Source organism: Aphelocoma coerulescens, chromosome 10 (genome assembly GCF_041296385.1).
Source record: "Aphelocoma coerulescens isolate FSJ_1873_10779 chromosome 10, UR_Acoe_1.0, whole genome shotgun sequence".
Lineage (NCBI taxonomy): Eukaryota > Metazoa > Chordata > Aves > Passeriformes > Corvidae > Aphelocoma > Aphelocoma coerulescens.
The window spans coordinates 4,405,554-4,428,850 of record NC_091024.1 but is presented as its reverse complement, the minus strand read 5'-3'; the positions used below and the strand labels follow the sequence as shown (position 1 = coordinate 4,428,850).

The window sequence follows — 23,297 nt, the reverse complement described above, 5'->3', positions numbered from 1 at the left end:
AGCGCTGCTCCCTTAGGGTTGGGGCCGTGTGTGGGATCGGAGGCGGAGCGCTGCTCCCTTAGGGTTGGGGCCGTCTGTGGGATCGGAGGCGGAGCGCTGCTCCCTTAGGGTTGGGGCCGTGTGGGATCGGAGGCGGAGCGCTGCTCCCTTAGGGTTGGGGCCGTGTGTGGGATCGGAGGCGGAGCGCTGCTCCCTTAGGGTTGGGGCAGCCTCGGGCCCGTCGTTGGTGTAATCGCAAACCCAATGGCACGGAGAGAAACAAGCGAAAAAGCAACCAACCAAACTTGAGTATCTGAAGGAAGTGCAAAATTGCGGTGGTGTGTGAAAAACGGGATAGGATTTAGAAATTACGAGTAATCAAGTGAGTCTCCTAAAGGCCATGGATAGAGTTTGCCACTGAGAAATTTACCGGGCTGGTCTAAGGCTCACCAGAAAATTAACAGAGGATCTAGGATTTAATCTAGAAGTCTGACTCACATTGCTACAATCAAATAACTCCACTGGCCGTGTGATACACTCTAAAGAAACTCGCTATTCTCTCTAATTAACCTTTTTCCTGATTCGTTTGGGCCACAGCATAGTCAAACAAGGCACATCCAGATGTACTCTAAGTAGCACATGCATTTGCAGGAAGCTGATTCCCTGCTGAACTTATTTAGGAATCATCTTCAGCTCTGGCTGTGTCAGATAAAAAGAGTCTCATCTGATGTATTTTTGTACGGGTTTAATTGAAGTGCCCCGGGTACATGGCTTTTGATTTTCCAGTAGGCAGAGATTTTAGGTTTCGACAGCATAACAGTAAGGAATAAATGGGAATAACCTGCTTTTCTAAAATTTGCGGCATATCAGTTGTGATACTAAAGCAAGGTACAACAAACAGTAAAACACTCGGCTTTTCCCACCTAGAGTGGCTGCATACACTGTTGTTACAAAAACTACGTTGCAGTTATTCTGACAGACCTCAAACAGCAAGTAAAGTACAACTGCATCTACACCTGCTCAGAACACAATGAGGCTGGGGCACTTTCTCAGACATTTGAGCACACCAGTTCACTAGGCTCAGACACACTTAGATCAACACTGTTTTTTGTTTTCTTTTTGGTGAGTTTTGTCCCAGCTTTTGGATACTTGTCCTTGCTATGAATGACCTGGATGTACTGGTCATTGCTGCTGTTCTGCGGATCACTGCTGGATTCAATGGAAATGGAATCAGACTCTGTTAGAGATTGCTCCAGCTTTTGCTTTGATTTTGGTTTCACACGTGGCTCAGGATAGTTCAGGTGCACTTTCTTGTAAGCATATGGAGGCCTGTCCAGGTCCATCTCAAAACCATCATCCCAGGATTTGTAATGCACTCTGGCTAGATCTTTGCTCATTAGAATGTGGCCATCAGCATGTTCCCCAAGGTAAAACCGTGGTGCTGGGCGAAGGTCAGACAGTGAGCGAGGGCGATGGGATCTGCTCATGAATTCTCGCTCAAGTTCTTCTTCGTCCTCCTCATCTTCACTGGGATGGGGGGAATACATCTGGTGTGGTGTTCGAACCACGTATCTTCTGATGTGGTGTGGGTACAACTCAATAATGTCTCCCGATTCCTCCTTTCTGAGATGCCTTTGGAGTCGGGAGGTGGAACGGAGCGATTTTTTGCGGGACTCGTTTTCATTGACGAGAAAATACCTTGTAGCACATGGTCTACATCCCAAAAAAACAGGAGGCCCTGCCCCAAGGGCGTCTGAATTTACCTGCCGAATGGCTTTTCTGAAGAGAGGGTCAGAATGAACGTCTTCAGTGTGCTTTTTGAAAGTCACTGGTGTGTAGGGCTTTGTTTTGCACAGCTCACTTGCACTCCTGTGAACAACACTTGGGTATCTTTAGGAAGAAAGAAAAAGAGAGGAAATATTGATACACACACTTATCAATTAATGGAATTGAAAGATATAAAAAAATTCACTGCTCTGGCAGTCAAACACTAGGTTTAAAGAGTGGAGATCATCGTATCTCCACTGTTCCACATTTTTAGAACCATTTTGAGAAACATACTGTAGGAATTAGGAGATATATTTGTTCTTCTCTAGGAAAAGGTAACACAATTGTCCTCTCAAGTTTCATTCCCTTTCTGTTTTCTTATTGTTCTGGGAATTGTTCTTTATCCACTTGGATAAAAAGCCCAACAGATAGCTTAAAGTGCTCATCTACTGATATCCAAAACTTGTTCTCCTGCAACTAAACCTGCACTGACTTTCTGCAGAGTTCCTTCACTCCGTGTTTGTTTTGTTCATGGAGATGGTATCCTGCACAAACTATTTTAGTTATGTGCCTGAGGGCAAGTGTAGTATTTACCTTTGCTTGAGCTGTGTGTAAACTTCTTCAGCTACCTCCTTTCAAAAGGTTTATAATCCCATCTCGGTTAAGGGAGAGTTAAGGAGGTGGTGTCACCAGCAGTATCAATGGTACCCATGAATTAATCTGCTTTTAAAAAATTCTTCTGCTGTCTTACAGCTCCGGACAGTCTGAATACACTGCTGTTTTGTAAAGGAGCAGGTTTGGCATGGAGCTGCTGGAATAAGCATCATTTCATAACCAAAGCAGTCTTACCTGTTTGTGATATGATCATTTCTTGGTTTCTGTACACTTGACATGGAGGGAGCTGGTGTTAAAGAGGTCGAAGTTGTGGGAGTTGCGTTGGCAGGTCTTGCAACATCAGTTGATGGCACAGTTTGGGGCACAGACTGGGAAATGGTTTGTATTCTGGTGCCTTTGCTCACGGGAGATTCAAAGTTCAAGACGCTGCCATTCTTTCGGGGTGTTGAGGACCGAACAGAAGACTGCTGGCTGATAATATCAGTTTCTTGCTCTGGTCTTTTGTCATTAGCATCCAGATTTTGGATTCTGGCTAGAAAACAAATTACAGGAACTATCAAGGTCTCTAAATTTAGAAACTTCTGTATAAATGTAGTGGCTCAAATTCCCCCTTCAGTCAGGGATCCAAGGCCAACAGAACCCCCTGTGCTCAGAAAAGAGAAACTGGTGTCACACCGGGAGACTTGGTGACAAAGGGGTGGATCTTCATACTGCAGTACGTGGCAGATGGAGTACTGGGGACACAGAAAAAACACTGGATTTTGCTCTGTAGGATTCCAAAATGGGCAAAAAGACATTTTTTCTTCTGCCTACAAGCCTCTGAATTGCATGCAAGTTCTGAGATGATTTGAATTCCCAAAGATTCTCAGGTTCTGCCCTATTGGTGATGAAAGCAGGAAAATACCCCGTGCAAAGATTCCAGGTGAGTTCAGGTTTAAACCGTGCACCATGTCTTTCAGTGTTGCCAAGATTAAGGCAAACTGAGCTCAGAAACCATCTCAAAGGAGGATTCTACAGGAAATACAGTTTTAAAATTGTAGTTGTACTTCCCTATATTTATGAGAAATCCAAATGTGTTCACATCCAAATGCTTTATTAATAGTGGCATTTCTAAAGGTCACCAACTTACCTACTGCCATCTGAACCACCTTTTTCTTATCTTCAGTTCTTTCCTAAAATACATGCAGAAGGGTGAGAATCTGTAAATTATTATGGATTAGAGAGTACATCCCCTGCTGTGTAAGGATGGAAAATACAGGATTTGTTTTACATTGTGAAACACTAGAAGTGACTTCAGAGATTTAATTAGCCTCTTTACTGAAGAGACACCAAATTACATGTAAAAGTGTTTTGGACCATACTTACTGTTTGTATCTTCATTCTCAGTTGATTGTTGGTGAATTTTAATGATCTTGCAATACTTTGCAGGTAGTAGATTAGCATGCTAGAAGAGCAAGGGGTGATATGAGTCACTTCAGAGATTCTTGACAGTTTCTTTTTGAGGGTTTATAGGTCAAAAATGATGTGCAAGTTCAGCTGCTGCTTTGTAGCATTTCCTTGTACTGTAATAATGGATTACAGCCTTCTTTCAAGCAAACATACATGAAAGAAAGAAATGACACTGAAAACAGATTTAGCAGCAGTTCTAATTTTACCTGTGCTTTTTGCAGGTCTTTTCATTGTGCATGTAACCTGGGATGCATTTCTAGTTGGTTGGTTTGGGGTTTTTTTTTTAATTCTGGGCACTTCATTTTGACAGATATTGTCTTGGTTTTTTTTTTCCCCAGTCCAAGGTTACAGAACAGAGACACCAGAGTTGCAGCTGAGTTTGCACAACTGTACCAACACAATTTTGTTGGCTGGCTGAAATAACACCTTGTTTACCCTGGCACAGCTGAGATCAGATCCTGGCGGATTATTGCCTGACCTAATGGATTGCACTGGCTTTCAGACAAAGTCTTCTAGCTAGACTTCATACCACAAACAATTACATATGTGCTTAGCCATCAGTTTGAAGCAGTCAATAGGAATACTTAAATTTGTAAATATTACATGGCTGGGACCTTAGAGGAAAAAGTTACAGATAAAAGTGTTGCTTTGGTCTTTCTGATTTGACTGAAAAGCCACCGGTGGGACAAACTCTGCCTTTGTCTGCAGTATACAGAGGAAAAAAATGGTACAAAGGTACATGCAAAACAAAATAGAACATTTCATAGAAGCAAAGTGAATTTCAAACAGCTCAAAGTTAATATTATTTCCCAACTGTGAACAATTATTTATAACCCAGGTAAGAAAAGACTTCCACTGGAGAGTCTGCAGCAGGTTATATTACATTAACACTTAAGAGCAGACCGTCATAATTGATTTATCTTGTCAGAAATCAGGATGACTGAGTAGCTTCTTTAAATGACAAACCGAGCCCTGTTCACTGTCACAAACTGAACTAATGTCCATGAAGAAATGGAAAATTTATTTCTCAGGAACTCTTTAGAGGGAAAATGGTTCTTAAACTTCCTGGAGCCATCAGCACTGTAAGCCTTGACACGGTACAGTGAACTTGCTCTAACAAAGCATCCCAGAAGGAGAAATTCCTTTTGACACTCATTTTAACATACTTTCATTCCTGTCTGATCCATATACCACATATTCAGTGGGGAGTTGGAATTGTTTTTTTAGTTATGCTTAATGAAACTGCAACAATGCAGTGTTTGTTCCTCAGTATCTACATTTGAGTCTCCAGAGATAAGGCCAGCTTAATACACTCAATTTAACCTGCCTACAAAAACCAAAGTACTTACAATAACAGTAGTAGTGCAGGGAGGACAACCACAGGACTGCTGATGTAAGTAATCACTGTGTTGAACCACGTGGGAAAATCATTCTGAATTGTTTCAGAAACAATATCATATATTTTTTCTTGACCACTATAAGAGATATGGGAAGGAAAAAAGGTAAAATTAAGTTGTAAGGAATCCTGACTACATTTTGTTGCACTGAATAAAAAACAAGCTTGGAGAGTGCTTGAATTGAGACACAGGGCAGTGATGTTTGGGAGATTGCTCAGTGGCACATTGCATTATGTAAATATAAACTAAATTATGTATATAAAGCAAATCAACTCAGAACGTTGACATATCCACCTTATTAAACCATAAACTGTAAAATGTTGGTAGCAGAAGAGCATTGTCCTATCAACTTTTTAAAAATTTACATCTGTAATTTGTGTATTATGGAATATAGTAAGTTTATTGTAAGGGGAGGGAATAAAATCTTTGCAATTTTCATTAGTCCAGTGTACCTTACCTGAAGGGGCCACAGCTTGAGGATGGCTTGTATCGGGCAATAGCAAAAATTGTTGGTAACATGCACAAGAACAACATAAACAGCAACATGGCCAAGTAGAAATTATTGGATCTGCAAGAAGGTGTAACATGTTTCAGATTACACTAATCAGAGAGAAAACCAGAGGCAACATAAAAGGTGCAAGTCTGAATCTACCTATCCAGTTCAACATCGTCTGAAAGATTAAAATCATTCTGCTATAATTAGAAAGTCTGAACTGAGCTGGTTTGAACAGACTCTTAATGAGCAAAATTCTATTTTCATGGCTTTCCAGATACCACTGCTGCAGCCAGAGAACTGGTTACTGCACCCTTTGACAAAAGCTGCCCTTACTGCCCAGTTGTGTTTGGGAGAAAAAGAACAGTGGCAGAAGTCAATTAATCTTAAAAAAATATGTTAGAAATAACTATTAAGAATTAACGATGCCCTAAATTATTTGCACTTTGAATAAACAATTAAGATATTCATCATGATAAAAGAAAAATGAGGAAATCTTTGTGCAATGCAACAGACAAAAGCAGGTACTGCATGGCTTTTAAAGAGAGAAACATCAAGAAATAGGACTTGTGATAGTTAACACGTAGTTATTGTGCTCTGTCAGATTTGTATGGAAATAAAGCATTTATGTTAGGCCATAATAGCTCTCTGGGAATAGTCCCTGACATATTTTTTAGTTCTTGCACATCTTCAACTACCCTGTTTCACAAACCTTCCAGTTTCTCAGTAATTACATTTTTTTTTCCACAGACCTTTGCTATCAGTGTTAGTGTGTCATTTGATTGTCAACTTTTAGAGCTAAAAATCTCCCGTCACTTTTTTCATGTGCCCAAAAGACATTTCCTGCATTTTATTTATTCCTTATCTTTCATTCTCATTTTGACTCACCGAGATGCTCTGAAAACCTGCTGATGTGGTACATTGCATGTCAGCACAGCCCAGCTCCTCAGGTACATGAGTCCAATCAACTTCAGTACGTTGAATGCTGGCAAGCACGGTGAAAAGAAAGCTCCCATCCTGGAAAAATCATGTCATGTCAGTGCTCAGTGCAGCCAGAAGCCATTTTGATAGCAATAGAATACACTAAAAAAGCCCCAAACCCCACACCAGGTAAATAACTGGTCGCTATTAACAGATGATCTCTTAATATAAAGAACTACACTGCCAATATCCTACTTCAATAGGTTTTGTTTAAATCATCAGGCTGACCTAGCAATCAGCCCACAAAGGACAATAAAAATCACAGAAGGACTCCATACCAGATCATTCCTTGGTTGTAGACCAGATGCAATACATTCTCTGCGATTTTGAATTCTCCATATTCTGGCTACAAGAAACACAGTATAAGATGAATACCTTTGTCTTAATCTTGTTTTCAGATTATTTATTAGAAGCATTTGACTGAATCAGTTTGCAGACAGCACATAGCCTGAAGCACCCAGATCAAATTCCAACTTCTGGCAGGCAGTGGGAACACAGCAAAACCTACTCTGCAGCCAGGGATTAACTGAACTAATTCCTCTCTAGTTTACTTCACATCTTTAAGGACAAAGCACAGCCCTCAGCCTTTTATGCCAACAGCTTCTTGCTAACCAAGTATTAACCACTGTAGTTTTCTTAAAGAGCTGTGTGCTGTTGGTTACTGTTTCTAGGCCCACTATCTATGTTAGGTAAAGATGTTACAGCTGCAGAAAAGAGGATGTGGGGAACAACTGTGTGCCCTCTGTGTCACCTTAGAGTGTGGGAACTGCTCTATCATCTCATTTTGTGAAAACCAAAAATTTTTGCACCAGAGCCACGCAAGTAGACTTGAGAAAAACCTTAAATCTCAACATTTATCTTGTGCCCTCCGATTTAAACTCCATGTGAGCTGGGCCTTTATAGATGTGTGCTACCAAGAAATTATTCATCTGTGGAAAGTCTTCAAGGACATTTAGTACTGAGGGAAGGAGCCTAGCCATCTTCAACATCTTAGCTTGATAAAATAAGGACTGTACTTACAAACTTGCTTTCTAGATCCCAGCACCAGCAATCACTCAAGTACCGGACACACAGTCCACGGAAAAAATCAATTAGCAGGATGCTTGCGACTGTGAAAATCATGTCGATAATTGAAAGCTTTAGCATCTCCTGAAATACACATTGTTCACACATACTGAGTCATTCTGAAAGCAAATGGACTGCATATGGCTCTTTTGCATTTTTACTTGTATTTTTGGTTCAAGTTTGTATTCTGATAAAATACAAATTGAATGTATAAATAACTTCCTTTTGAGCTTTTCCTGTTTGACTTTTCCCTTACTTGCCTTTGTTCTGTTAAAGAGAATAAATATAATCAAGCTTCCAGAGTGACTTTTATTGCTTGCAGCAATAAAATTCTGGTCATTATGGTATCAAACTTTCTTTTTAATGTTCTAAAAATGTATCTAGCTAAACTGAAATGGGTTGGTTTTTTCTATTGCATCTAATCTTTTATTAAGCTGACTCTTGTGATACATATTTGCAAAGTGCTTCACAATGAAAAAAATCTTATTCAAACACCCCACAACCCAATGGCATAGGATTATCAAGCCATAAAAGATAGTTGTTTAGTGCTTACGAAAGAATGGGGTTATCCTATATTTAATTGAGCTTTAAAAATATACAATTAAATAGGAAAAAATCAGTTCCATACATGTCTTGGCCATTCTGGGGAAAAAAGCAAACATTCAACCTCCCCTATTTTCTATGAGGCTGTGCAAAAGGGAGAGGGATAGACAAGAATAGAAGTCAGGCTAGGAGGGGTCTTTTGCTCCCAACGATCAAACAAGACCTTTAATATTCCTCACTCTGGAACAAGAAGCTCAGCAAGTCAGAAGCACACTAACATCTTTAATCCAGTGGCTTAGACACGAGTGTGACACTGACAGAGACCAAAGTCTCAAATGGATCACTGACATCTTTTGATTTTTGTGGTTAAAATTTCTCTCTCAATGTATTAGTGCTCCTGGAAGTCACAAGTCATGTACCCTTCACATGTAGGGAAGCAAAAGGTGTCATATTAAATCTGCAGATTTTCTGCACCCCAGCTGTGGGAACATGGCACTGCCATCCAACTGTCCTCATTCCTGCAAACTGATGGTATTTCAAAACCCTGTGGTGTTGTTCTCTCTCCCTCTGAAAAAGTGAGGAGCACTTGGTTCTCTAGAGACTTATTATGGCAGAATGTATAGAGACTTCAGATATTGTACAAAAGACCAAGAGCACAATCTCATGCTTTTTTCAGGTCTGCATCTCCATCTCTTCAGGCAGCAGTCTGAATCTGCACAGAGTGCATGGTGCTGCTTATATGTCTGTACAGTCTTGTTTCTCTGTAGTGGTTAGAAGGATGTACCCTGTTAAAATAGGATCTGTATCACAGATCTGTACAGAGCTGAAGACAGACACCAAAGCCTGGCAAAAGAACATTTGAACAGCACTAAATATACCGTAGATACGGAACAAAACCCAAAGCTTGTATCTGTGACCATACCACTTTGCACAGTCTTTACTCTTCCTACACCATCCTTAGCTAAATTCTGGAATTTATAGAAAAAAAAATTCTAAAATTAAACACAGTATGACATCATTTTAATTTTTTGTCAAATGTGGATTAAGTGGACTAAGTTGATGGCATAATGAAACAATTACATACTTGACCAACATACGTCTCCCAGCACTGGTCCTGTGGGTTCTGGGTGTTAAAGGAAATTGTTTGGTTAACCAGTGAGTCAGAGACCGTGAGGCCTTGGGTGCGATGCTCTTCCGATGTGACAAAGCCATTTCTCTTCATTTGTACTTTAGGAATGGTTAAATTGTCATCCTTGGAAAGAGTTGCTAAGGAGGTGGTAGAATTACTTGCATTGTTGTTCACATCAGAGTCCTGAAATAATAAATGTCCCAAAAGCTACTTTTTAACTGCACATAGGTGCTGATGTCTGCACGTTCTACAGCACACACACACACACACACACACACAGGCATTTCTTCATGTGTTTTCAAGCAGCAGTTAGGCAACTGTTAACAGCTGTCAATGGACAGAGTCAGATGGAACACCAAAGGGCAGGACTTAAAGCTGATTTAGGTAGGTGGAAATATTTGACCTAGAGTGATGACTTTTTTTTTAATAGTTTAGCAGTGCACAGAAATCTATTTATCTTGTTACATCAGCAATCAAATGAATCCAGTTGTCCTAAAAGACTAATTTTAAAACTCCTATAAGTAGTTGTAAATGAACATTGTTATCTAAACTTAACTCTACAATCCTATCAAACTATAATATTTTAATCAATTTCAAATAAATTTTCATCTGACTTCATATATTTTACAATAAACATAATTCTGTCTATGAAGTCTAGTAGCTTTACACATCAGAAAACATCAAGTTAAACTTACAGTGACACTCATGCTGTCCACTTTATCCAGGAGAGCAATGATTAAACTGTAGAGGTTTCCCAGGTATAGGACAAGAACCCTGAAAAGAGAATAAAATACAGGTTACCAGCATTGGTAACCATTGACTTCTCATATGTTCTCTGGTTTGGCTGCACTAAAACACACAACCAGAACACACCTCTCCTATTCCTCCCTCTCTCCCCACGTATTTTCTACACTGCACAATGCCCATACCTGGCAAGCTGGAAGCGAAGAGTGGTCCTTGGATGATACATCTCCAGAGCTGCCACAAGTTCAAAAGCAGAGGGTGCAATCATTGTGATCAGTGACACGACTACGCTTACCTATGGAACAGAAACATGGCATTTTTGTACCGTTTGATGAAGATCTTCTGTGGAATCTTGGGTGCTGATTGAAATACTGCTGAGGCACGTGCTTTGGTGATTGCTTTCCTTGGAGGAGATGCTTTAAAAAGTTATTATTGACATTAGTAATAACAGTAGTTATGATCCAAAGTTATCGATCTGGAATATCACTCGTGAGTCTTTACTCCAGATATTGTAGCTTCAAAGTTCTACTTTATTAATTGAAATTAAAACTTAACATGGAGAAAATACAAAGCTAGCGTGTTCCTCTGAAATGGGTGAGTGGCTTCTCCATACCTATCCACTTCCTACTCTCACTCATTCCTCTGAATGAAAATATTCACAGAACATTCCGTATCCCCTGATACTGAATCAGTCACTGTTATCAAGCTCAATTCCTTTCTAGTCTCTTGGCCCAGTGTTTGCTCAGCTCAGTCCTGGGTGTAAAAGTAGATTTGTAAGTGATGGGAGAGATTAAGCTTTGTCCTCACAAAATAGGGACCTGCTAGAACTGCACTCTCTGTGAAATGAGCATCTGCAACCCCCTCTGCCCAGCTCAGCTGCACTAACACCCGGCTGCAGAGCTGAGGGAGCAAGCATGCCAAGGCAGATCCAGGTCTGCCCACTCACTCCTCATTTCCCCTGGCTCATCTCTTGCTGTTTACACCTCTGTGCACAATATTGCTACAGAAAGGCCCCAGACAGCAATCCTCCTTCTAACACAGAGGTGGCATAAAGACAGTGTACCTCATTTTTTTCCCAAAGAGTCAATTCCTTTTTGGTGCGCTCTAACCTTTGGGATCGATCCACAACAAAGTAGATGATGTAAATACTTCCAGCAAGGGAGAGAAGCACGAGGATATTTGCAATAATTCTTAAGCTTATGGTCACTGCCCTAGGAAAAAAAGAAAGATGCAACCAATACAGCAGGTTGGGGGTCATTTCTAACATGGTTTAGAAGTACAGGACAAGCAGATTAGCACTGATATCTGCATCAAAGCAGTGCTTTGAAAAGTATCTCGTATCTTATATACATACAAGTTCTTGCTTTTCTTCTTTTCCTGCTCTTCCAATATAGCTTCCTTGAAAGAAACACAGCATTACCATTTTAATAATGTTCAGCAAAAATAATGCTCGTATCTTTCACAGAAATTAAAATACACTAACAAAAAACCATCACATCCTGGAGGTGCAAGCAGATAAATACCACTGTCCTCATTGATTTGTAACACTGATATGTGATATTAAAAAGTGATGGAGATTTCTGAGGAACAAATACACAGTAAGCAGATATTCGTGCACTTTCAGTCATGCATGTTCCAGGAGGTATAACCAGAGGGTTACACTTCCAGATTTTTTGGCAGGATGTGCCTTTAAAATCTGGGTGTCAATTATATAATACAGTACTGTCAGAAGTTATCCTCAGTCATTGAAATAACTAAATATCATAGCTTATTAATTTACCCTTGGCACAATTTGAAGTAATTTTTGTTCAATGACAATACACCAAATTTGAGAAATAAATTACTTTTGATGAAACCACATATGCTCTTAAATTCTAAATGCACAGCTTCTGTATTTTTAGCGGTTTTCTTACACTGAGAGACCTGTATGATGCCCCTCATTTGTTACAGAGAGATTAAATAAACCAAAGAATTATAGAATATCTCAAGTTGGAAAGGACCCATAAAGACCATTGAGTCCAAATCCCTGCTGCTCAGAGGAATACTTAGAACTAAACAATTTGACTAAAAGCATCATCCAGATGCTCCTTGAACTCCGACAGGCTTGATGCCATGACCACTTCCCTGGGGAGCCTGATTAATAGCTGATAAAATAAAGAAGAAAGAACCATAAATTGTGTGCAGGAAGTTATAAACCAGAGAGAGAGATATAGAACTTATTGTCATGTAAAAAAGCATCTTGTCAAATATGAGCTGTTCTGCTTCTCCACGTGGATTCCCTGAGGCATAAAACACTTCCTTTGCATAAAAACAATTATACATTCTATAAATTTGTTTATTTTCCTGCCAAATCAATTGTTAACACACATTTGATTCCAACACTCAGTGAAATTTCATCACAAGCAAATTTGTTTCTAGTTATCTAACTTCTTGTCACACATACAGGGGCATTAAATAAAACTCTCCCAAGGAAGGACACAATGGCCTTGCCAGGACAGAACGTCAGCAAATATGATGTGCCTGCAATACCACACAGATGTGATACCAGCCCTGCCCTAGGCAAATAGATCTGTAAATAAATACCAAAACCCAAGAGGACGAGAGGAAAGACTTACATGGCTTACAGATTAACAAGTAAATCAACTTGAAATAATTTGAAGGTCAGTTGCTCACCCTGATGCTGTTGACTATGGCAGCAGCTTTGCTCTCTGCAGCCTCAGGGTTCCCTATCAAATAGTCCCAAGCACAGAACAGTCTCCAGCAGAAAGTGTAATTTTCATCAGAGGCACTTGCTAAACTCATTCTTGAGTTCTTTGCCATTCTGTGGAAAAGTAACAGATATTTGACTGCTCTAGTGTGTGAAGATGGTAATGAGGGAAGTCACCGGTTTGGTTTATGGTTTTCAGATGTTTACACATTTAGAGCTAGCAAAGGTTTGCAGAAGTTAATATCACTGTTGGCAGCCTTCTGAAGGGCATAAAACAGGGTGATGTGCAGCTCATGAACTTCCCTTTGCATCTAGTGAGAAATGATTCACTGTGGAAGAGCATTTCAATATTTACAGTCTTTATAACTGACAAACAAAGCAAATAAATCTCCCTAGAACTGTGGACTTACACGTATTTCAGTTTTACAACCTCTAGGTAGGATCCAGCTGGAAGATTCCGTCACTGAGATCACTGTTACAGGAATTAAATCTAGTTTGGCATATAACTAGTGATTATGCACAAAATCTGTTTGTTTGCTGTATTGTTTTCACCCTCAAAATATATGTTATAGCCAAATAGAAACCTAGTGCCATTTTACAGACCTTGGGAAAAAGAAAGAAAACCCCTTCTACTCATGTCAGGTAGGCAAGGTGGCAGAATATTGCAAAGCATAGGAAATGAAATGAAGATTAATAGCTTATGAAAGAAAGGGCCTCTAAAAGGACAATGCTAAAGGGGAGCTGTACACAGCTGAGCAAAGAGTCACTGAGCTAAGTCAGGAGAAGAGCTAATCATATCCAGAAACTGCAGATGCATAGATCAGTGTCACATATACCAGAGACCCTTGGCACAAACTAGCAGGTAGAATAAAAATAAATGAAAAGGAAAGGTTTGACCTCAAAACTGAGAGCTATTACAGGCAGCACTGAAAATGTCCCTGGACTGCACTGTGCCAGATAAATAGGTATCCAGAAGGGAAGAGAAAGCAAATCAGGAGAGGATAGAGTGACCTTGCCCTTTCTCCAAGCATTGCACATCCCTGGATTTATGGTCAGCACTGGCAGTCTTGCTCTCTCTAAGTAACTCCTACTCCTGGCCCTTCCACAGCGAAGAAGTTAAGCTTACATTCCAATGAGATGCCACGTACCCCCTAAAGCAATGCAAATGATATCACACCTAGGATGGAATTTTTATATTTGTATTTCAATAGAGGGGAATAATAATAATAATAATGCTGAAAGCACTACACTTCAAATATAAATTTCTGTCATAGCAATATTTATAACACAAAAGAGGAGAGGAGAAAGGACTTCCACAGGTGTCAGGCCTTAAACTGCACAAACACAAAGCTCACAGATCATCATCTGTGCTGGCCTTCTTTTATAGGCTGGGAAATGGAACAGAGAGTGACAATGATAACAAGAAAAAGGGCAATCTAGAGTTGAACTCAGTCTACTCTCTGATACTAGCAGAGTTGAGCATGTTAATAGAATGAAACAGAATGGACACAGAGGAGGAGGTGGAGTAAATACCATTGCTGACTGCCTGAACACACAAGTTTATGAACAGCAGTAAATGGGAGGTCTTACTTTTTTAGAAGAATGATGAAGCTGTAAGCAAACACAGCCATTCCAACAAGGAAGTAGGCAAGAGGCAGCCGGTATCCAGCTTTCCCAATCTTCCTGTCACGACCATAATAGCCATAAAACAGAACAGAGTACTGGAGGTAGCCCTGCAAAGACCAGAACCTGGCAGTAAGAGCAGTAACCAACAATTACAAGAGAACAGTGACAACAAAACAATAAGGAGTGGTTTGAGTCTTGCCCCAAGTGACCAGATGGTGTCCAGGTCCTGAGCGGATGCAATGTGCTCCTTGGGAATGGTCTTGCTGACCGTGCTGCCGAACGGTGCTCCGGCCAGGAGCTGCAGGAGAGAGAGGAGGTCTCAGAAGATGGGCAAAAGAGAGAGAGAGAAGGTTTCAGGAGCTGCACGAGCCCATCTGAGCCAGGGCTGCAGAGTGGAACCCATCCAGAGCAGCCCACATGGGTGCTACTCTCAGGGTAGCCAGTACTGTGTCAGCACTGCGCCAGCTTTGAAAGCCATGCTTTTAATGTGAGCATTTTTAAATTAAATGGGGCGGTGTTTGATCTCAAAATGATATTTCAGGATTAAATTTGCTTTTCATTAAAAATTTAAAAATGAAAGTGAATACCTTTTTTTCCCAGTTTACTTTTTATTTGTTCGAGCGGTATTTACGTTTTTACTTCGTGCAGTGAGAATAAAATCAGGTATTCCCATGTTTTCTGATAACATTATTAAAGCACAGGCTAGGTGAGGCAAAATAATGTTTATGAATAATTTAACAAAGTTAAAAAATTGCCTTACTTTCATGCAAGAACTAAACAACATTGTGGCTATTCAGAACTTCTAGGAAATGCTTTCTAATGGACAATAATCCAGAGTCTGGAGAGGGAGGCTCTTTTTTTCTCCCTGTAAATGACACTAACAGGACTTGAATGTACTCAACGCCCACTACATCTTTTAAGAATGGGTTCTCTATTCTAGTAATCAGATAAAAACATATTCTCTAAAAGCATTAGTACCATGTTGACAAAATACCATCTCTAAAGCTAACAGCAAAAATCTGTTACCCTTCGGCAGAGAAAAACCTCTTAATAGGGGAATTTATTTTAAATAATTCAGTTTACATTGTACATTTCAAACTGATGCATGACCTTAAGTGTGGTGTTGGTTCCATTCAGAAAGGAAAGTGCAACAGTAAGCATTTCTCTGTGAGTATTGACAATGAGTTCTTACCTCTGGTAGGACTACAAATGCTCCCGTCATTATGGTAAGGACAATATTGATTCCAAACAGCCATCTCAGGAAGATGAAGTAAGAGGCAACTCCAGACCCAAAATGACCTTAAACCACAAAGAGCCAGTTACCTGACCTGCACAGTGTATAAAAGCTCGTGTCATTTATCCGTGAAGTGTTATTTGAATAACAGGCCAAAAGAAAAACCTCTCTTATGCAGGGCATTCAGCAAACGAAGGAATCATTTTATTTTCAGAATCCCAGTGGGAAAAATTTCTCTTTTTCAAAATTTCCCCCCCTCCCCGCCCCCAACTAAGAGCATCAATAAGAACTGTTCCATTTCTAAGGTATCCGGAAAGGAAGAAAAAGCTAAGTTTTAAATAAAGAATTCCCTGCTGAAAATTTGCATTTAACTCCCTCTCAAATATTATTTAATGCAGTACATTAAAAAAATATGGCATAAGACTCAGCATTTTAGTGAATGTTCTACTATTCAATACCATTAAATCTTTATACTTACTCTCGATTTTCTTTATTCTCATTTCCCAAGGAATAAAGATTACCACAAAATTGTATGCAAGTCGAATAAACTTCCTCCAAAGCTGAGAAAAAAGCAGAGAAATGAGAAACATGACACTTCTCCACATGAAAAAAAAAAAATATTAAAAATGAAGTGCTGAGTATTTTGCTCATGTCTTTTATCACAAAAATTGTTACAAACATTGATGACTAAGGTTTTATTAGGAGCATAATGCCTCAGAGGAAATTCTCTTAGAGGAAAAAGAATCTTTTGTATTCAACAGCAGCAAATTCAACTGCTATATTCTCAACTCTATGTATTGCAGCTGACACCTGCAGAAATCCTGTGGTTGTATTTTGTAGAGTCTTTATTCAACCTCCATTTTTTGCATGGTCAGAGGATTCCCCTGCACACACTGAGGTGGGCATGAACATGTGGGAGAAGAAATAAAATCCACCTGTGCAAAAGTGAGTGCAGTTTTTGTGTTGTTGAGTTAGAGCCATAACTTCACAGTATCAACAGAAAAAAAAAAAAATTGTATTCCAGGCATTATAAAGTATTTTTAGTACAGCTAGATATTAAAATCCCCCCAATATTTTAGGCATTTTTAATATTTCAATTTTAATTTTAATATTTTCATTTTAATATTTCTATTTCAATTTCAATATTATATCATGTAATCTGACCTCCTAAAATTAAAGAGGAGTAAATAACAATTTAATTACTGAAAATATAATCAATCTCTTTGGCCAAAGTTAATTAATACTTATGGTGATATGGGTATTTAATTGCATGAATGGGGAAATATTTTAATTAAACAAAGAAATTGTAGATGCTGGGAACTGCATGGAAATTGCTGGGACTTCAACTTTCAGTTGAAAACAGGGTTCATAGGGCTGAGAAACGACTCAAGCAGCTTGTGCCAGCTGCACTACAGATTTATAAAAAATACCAATGCATCCACAGTGAAGTAATATTTGCTAAAATTATAATTTGATAGCTATCATCTCTTTTCCTCCCTACTGTGTAGCTGAATAGATGATTTATACTCTCTGAATCCACAATATGGGCATCTGGCTTTAAAAGGGAAAAAAACCCAACAAACAACTACAAAGCAAGTGTAAAATAATTGAATTGGAAAAAGAAAATTGCTTTCAGCGTCAAGATAGTGAAAGTGTATTTTAAGTTAAATTTTCATAAATAATAGCATGAGTGGATTGTCCAATCATGAACAGTATATATTTTGCAAATTTAAAAAACTTATGTAAATACGTGTACACTCAGCAGCTGCATTTTGTTCTTAGCACATGTTCAGCTCCTGAGTTCTTAATTTTGATGATGTAGTGCTTGTTTTGCTGTGCTACAATTTTTGTCTCCTTGGTCACCATGCTATTTTCTAAGAAAATATGTGGAAAAAAAAAATCTTCCAGTTAAAAAAAAGCACAGACAAAAAAAAACCCCACACCAAAAAAAGGCAGCTCATTCTGAATTTTGCCCTAATATCAAGGCTATACTCACTAATCTGTGCTAGGATAAAAGAATACAGATCCCCTACACGTAATGAGCAATACTAATTAACTGCTGAATTACATCCCTGTGCTGAATGTCTTCAAGCAAATACAATAGAGGCAATTAGATTAGACACAAACTTTTATTTACTGTGAACTCTAAGATGAAAGCTTCTGGTTTTGTATAAGAAGAATGGTATGAACAAGTACCGAGCCCAATCTCTGATTTACTGACATTCTGATTTAGCACTTCTCTTTCTAGCTAAAGTCCTAGTTCCACTCATATCAAAAAAAAAATAGTTGGTTGTTTTTAAATTATTTTAAAATAAAATAGCTTATTTTAAGAGCATTTTTTACTTCCACTTCATTTGCCACCCACGCAAAAGCAGAGCAAGGAAAACTTACTCTTTCTGCATTGGAAGGTGTACGTTGCTTCTGGGGGCCAACATCACAGAGCAGCAGATACCTATTCTCTTGTTCACATGAATAAAATGCATGGTGTTCTGTCTATTGGTACAGCCCTGTCTTTTTAATTAAGATAAATTAGTAATTAAAAGTCTACTTGTTATGATGACAAAAATATTCTCAACTGCTTAGATGACTAAAGAACTCTTCTCTTGGTTGCTTATTAAGTACAATTTCCTGCATATTACAAATTTCCAGAAACTCAGCCCAGAGTCTATTTTCAGTGGTGTAAATAGATTTGCTAAGATTTGATTCAAATTCTCTGAGTATTATGCAATTGAAAACCCTTCTTTAATAATGTATTTCCCATAAGCTATTGTGGGATTGTCTTCCAAACTAAAAACCAGACAGATTTTTCATACTAAGCTATTGAACTGTGGCCCCAGTTTGTTGATAAAGCTCTTCAGAGAATATTGCATCGTGTTGTTGTTATCCCATTCACATCACCCCCTCTAGCAGGCATCAATATTTGTAGGCTGTCTGAAAAGAAAACTTATACTGCATTAGCAGAAGGATATTCATCCCTCAGCACATGAAATGCATCTGCAAAAATGTAATTAATAAAATTACAGTGATAAAAAAAGAAGAAGGAAAAATAAAAGAAGCTTTGAGCTGCTTTTTCCTCTCTACAGAGTTCCTGAGCTGGAGGATCAGGACTGCAAAGCAAACACACACTTCTCTGAATCAGAACTGCAAGTGGCTATTTGTAGGAACCAGAAATTTAAGGTATTTAAGACAGAGCAGCCGTACCTCTGCCCCAGCAGCCTGGTAACCTCTTGTTCTCGTGAGCCTCCCTTCGTACTTCAGCACGATCTCCTTCGCCTGCCTGCACAAGAGGGTGGAGGTTCAGTCTCTACATTGATCCTGTGGCCTCTTATTCTGCACAAGCAGCAACTACCAAATTCTCTGAAATACAGCCTTGGGCTGTTTCACCATCAGCCCTTAATCCAGGCAATGCTTTTTCCTCTGACTATTGAGCTTTTTGCTGGTACTTTAAAACTACTCAGAATTTTGTCAGAGACAACTCAGCATTCAAGAGTTTGACTGCAGGGGGAGTTTTCTGTTCCTCTAATTTATTTCTCTGTCCTTTTGTTTCAAAGTATTTCTTTTAAAATAGTAGAACCCAAATGAGCAAAATTACAAGATCCCCTTTACAGCCTGGTAATCTGCTGTGGATACTGACACCTTTCCTGGGGTAGCTCTCTTGTGAGATGGAAAGAAGGTGCATGTTCATCTGGTCATACACAGTCTGACCTCAGCAGAAGGTGATGGGGACCACCAGGATCTGATCAACAGGAAAGCAGCAAGTCACAGACTCTGCCTAAGAGAGAAAAATCTCTCTTTGCTTCCCACATTACACGAGGGCTCTGCTGCTGGTAGGGATTTCTCATGGCTATATTGCCATCTGAGAACCATCCAGGGTTTTGAGAGAAAATGCCAGATGAAAAGGGAAAAACACCCCAAGTCTCAAATAGGGCATGAGGTGAAAACCTGACACAGTTTAGACAGGTGGCCCAAAGAGTTAGTCACATGCTCTTTCGTTGTCAATTTGGAATTCTAATAATTGAAATCCTAAGCTGTAAAACATTTTATTACTACACTGACCCTACTTTTAAAGCTAAAATTGTCCACTATTTACTGCATTTACAATATGTTGCCTTAAGATATGACCAGCTTCTGTTCACATACCATGCAATTACCTTAAAAAGGCAGACTGGTTCTCCTTTTTGGGACACAGTGAAACAGTTTAATTTAGAAAGAAATTATGGAGCATTACCAACAGCCTTTCCTTAGACCACTGAATAGCTGGAACACTCTTTTAATAGTTAATAGCCAAAGCATGATTTCTTGCTCTCTTTTGTGCTGTGAATCTCTAAAGGGAGCCACAGGCATGCACCAGAAACAACTTCACTTACAGACTGTCCACCCGGAGGCTGCTGCCTTCAGCCAGCTCTCAGATCTTCCCAGAGCATCCTCATGGCACACTTTCCTAGCAGCTCTTAACCATTCCTGTGCACAAACCCTTCCAGCTTACACTGAAAAACTGCCAAGGCTGGAAGCACTGTCACAGTCAGTGAGCCTGAAAACCCCTGGGCAGGCACCTTTACCTGAGCGCCCTCAGCTTCTGCCTCATCGGCCACGGCCGGCAGCGGATATTGGACATAATCTCCTTCTGGTACTGGATGTTCTGAAAGATCTGCTCTGGGTCATGGCTCTCAGCCTTCTCTTCACCCACATCATCATCTGAGTTGCTGGCAGCCCAGCACACGCCCCACGAGAGGAAAAAGAGGACAGGTTATTCCCGTGAGGATTCCCAGCAAAGTGTCGATTTGCACAGGATCCAACCTATTAGAGCATTGTAACAACAGGGATCTAGGGAACTCACATGACCTTATTGTTTTAAAGTTGATTAATAATTTGGGTGATTTCCCCATCTCCAGGACATGCCTCTTTCCCTCCCCACCACTTGCTGGTCAGTCATAAATTATCCCCACTCCTGACCACGAATCCCAGTCTTTCCTCTCCAAGCATTTCCAGCCATTCAGCTTGTACATCATGCTAGCAAGACTCTGTGTATTTTTCTGGAACAAAGTGCTGTCTAAACATTTCCAGCAAGAGCACGTAACATTCACTTATTAATCATACCTATTATTTTGATTATAATAACGATAAAATATTTCCTTGTGAGAACAGGGGAGCAGGGGATTCAGTCGTGGTCACCATTTAATCCTATTCCCTGCTGACAGGGACAGTGGTGTGGGACCTCACATACCAAGAATTACTTGTCCCTGTAAAAAGATTCATGTGCTTTGATGCAGATTTCTGTGGATGATTATCAAATCATCTTTTCTGATGCTGTCACCACATTTGCTAAGCTACAGCTCTTGCAATTCCCTGTTGGTCTATGAAACAGCAGCAATATTCATTCTTGCAGAGGCTCAGGTCTAAAAACCTGTGGTGACTGTTTCTTCCTGAATGACATGAAGGGATCTGAAGTACTGCAGCAGCCACCAGCCAGGAAGTTTCTCAGTTGTATTGCTATGTGCTTGTTGGGAAAGTTCCCTGCCATTTAGCTGAAAAAGCAGCCTTTTAATCACTGAGAAATAAACCATAACCTAAACCATGCTGTGGAATAATATTTGAGAGACATACTTCATCAGACCACTAATCCACTGGTCTGCAGTCCTGTCCCTTCAGTCACAGGGGACATTCAAGGGAAATTTATAATTACATAGGAAAAGAATAAGAGAATTCTTACCATGCTATACCCTGAACTCATCGGAGTTACTTTGCTTTATGTACAGTGTTTATGTTTCGGTAGATTTCGGTTTTGGCAGAATAAAAAAAAAACCTAAAGAGGTTTGAAATGTATCTTAAAATGCAGAGAAGGACTTTTCTCATGCTCATTTCCATGCTACCACACTGTTACTCAAAACACACCACCTTTTCCAGTCTCAGACACGCACTGTCTGAAGGAAAGCGAAAAGACAAGATCCCATTGCTGTGCTAGATAAAGCAGATAAAGCAGACTCTCCCTTCAGGAGAAAGGAGCTCCCTTACCTGTGGGGTGGCTCCTGGTAGGTGTAGATGCCCGTTTGACGCTTCACCGTGCGCTGCTTCTTGCACGACTTGGCAGCTCTGAGCGCCGGGGAGCCCGGCGCTGCTGCCATGGTGGCAGGTGGGACCCTGCCGTGCTGGGAGGCAGCTTGGAGCTCTCTGGTCAGACGTCTCAGCAGCAGCCAAATGCTATTAAGCAGAGAGCAGCGAGTGCTGCGAGCCCCGTGGAGCAGAGGATCATTGCCTGGTGCTCCAGCCTGGAGAAGCTGCTGCTGCCTGGCAGTGCCTTAAAGCCGCAGCACACGGCAGCCCCACCACGGCCCCTCGAAGCCCAGATCAAGGGGGAAAGCAGAGCTCAGAGGTGGCCCAGCTGCAACCCTTAATTCACAGCCAAATTCCCCTTGTTGTGCATGAGGGACATCCCTCCGAGCACCATCCCAGTGCACCACGCTGGCCCGCGCTGGGTGGTGTTTCCAACCAATGCTCTGTTGATGTTTCTGCTTCCTGTGCTTGAGAGAAGGTTCTTGCTTAGGAAAAGCAAGGTGGTTTGCGTTTTGGCCTTTACTAGCAGAGAAACCTGAATGTCATTTCTCCCATGGGGTTTCGAATTTTCATGGTGGAGAGTCCCCTGACACCCTTTCTATGCTCAGCACCACCACCTCTGCCAGCATCTCTGTGATACTGGGCTTGGTTGCCAGGATAGAATAAACTGCTCCAGGTTCTGCTGGGGCCAGGGAAGAGAATTGTCAGTGCTTTTCTCCATCATAGAGGTTACAGATATTCTGGTCCCATTATTAAAACACAGCAAAATAGACCAAAAATGCTTGATATTAATAGCTCCTGCGGCCATAATTTGATGCTCAGAAAGTGGGACTGAAAGGAAAAGTTTGCAGAGAGTTTTCACTTGTTCCTAACTTGGTATTTTCTCTCCTTAATAGCTCTGCACACAGTGCAGCAAGGATTTTGATTGCATAAATCAGTGGTCTGTTGTAGATAACTTTTGTTTGCAGCGCCCAACAAAAAGAACATTAAGTCCTCTCTTCTAAATTTCCTGTAGAGAATAGCACAGGCTGCTTTTTCTCTCTGTCCTGAATTAACTCGAAATATTCCCACTTGGTGAGAAGTTCTACTTTTTTGCTGTCTATTGTCCTAGACTTATTTAGTTGAATAACTAAAGAGCTAAGTAGTCACAAGCCTTATCTTTTGTTGCAGTATTGAAAGAGTATGTCTAGTTGGTGTAATTCACTTCATCTCTGAGATGACAAGGACCAGATAAACATGATTCTGCATTTCCAAAATGTATCTCACAATAAAGCCCAGAGTTAGTTCTCTTGCTGGATCTGGTTTGAAGCTCCCCCAGAAATCTGGGAGTTCCATTAGCACAAAGCAGAAGAGCCCCAAAATTGTAAAGGAATGTCCCTATTCAGAGTTCAGCTGTATTCTGCACCACAGAATGTGTCATATGGATGACTGTTAAAGTCTGCTAAAACCCAGTTACTGCGTGAGGCTTTTTCTGTGAACTGAACTCTCTAGTCCCAACTTCACTCTGAGCATCTCTT

The 23,297-nt window shown here is 40.2% G+C and overlaps 1 protein-coding gene across 1 annotated transcript; it reads right to left on the bottom strand.

Annotated features, from left to right (window-relative positions):
- Positions 1-697: 697 nt before the first annotated feature.
- Positions 698-21,851, bottom strand: TMC3 (transmembrane channel like 3). Its single transcript, XM_069025676.1, has 22 exons — positions 21,742-21,851; positions 20,289-20,432; positions 18,931-19,006; positions 16,208-16,289; positions 15,688-15,794; positions 14,695-14,793; positions 14,460-14,602; positions 12,836-12,983; positions 11,517-11,560; positions 11,226-11,373; positions 10,348-10,457; positions 10,114-10,192; positions 9,374-9,601; positions 7,702-7,830; positions 6,960-7,027; positions 6,589-6,717; positions 5,665-5,775; positions 5,160-5,285; positions 3,727-3,805; positions 3,491-3,533; positions 2,596-2,893; positions 698-1,869 (listed from the first exon to the last, which is right to left on the bottom strand). The coding sequence occupies exons 1-22, from the start codon at positions 21,849-21,851 to the stop codon at positions 1,029-1,031; spliced, it is 3,342 nt and encodes a 1,113-aa protein (XP_068881777.1). The 3' UTR covers positions 698-1,028.
- Positions 21,852-23,297: the final 1,446 nt, after the last annotated feature.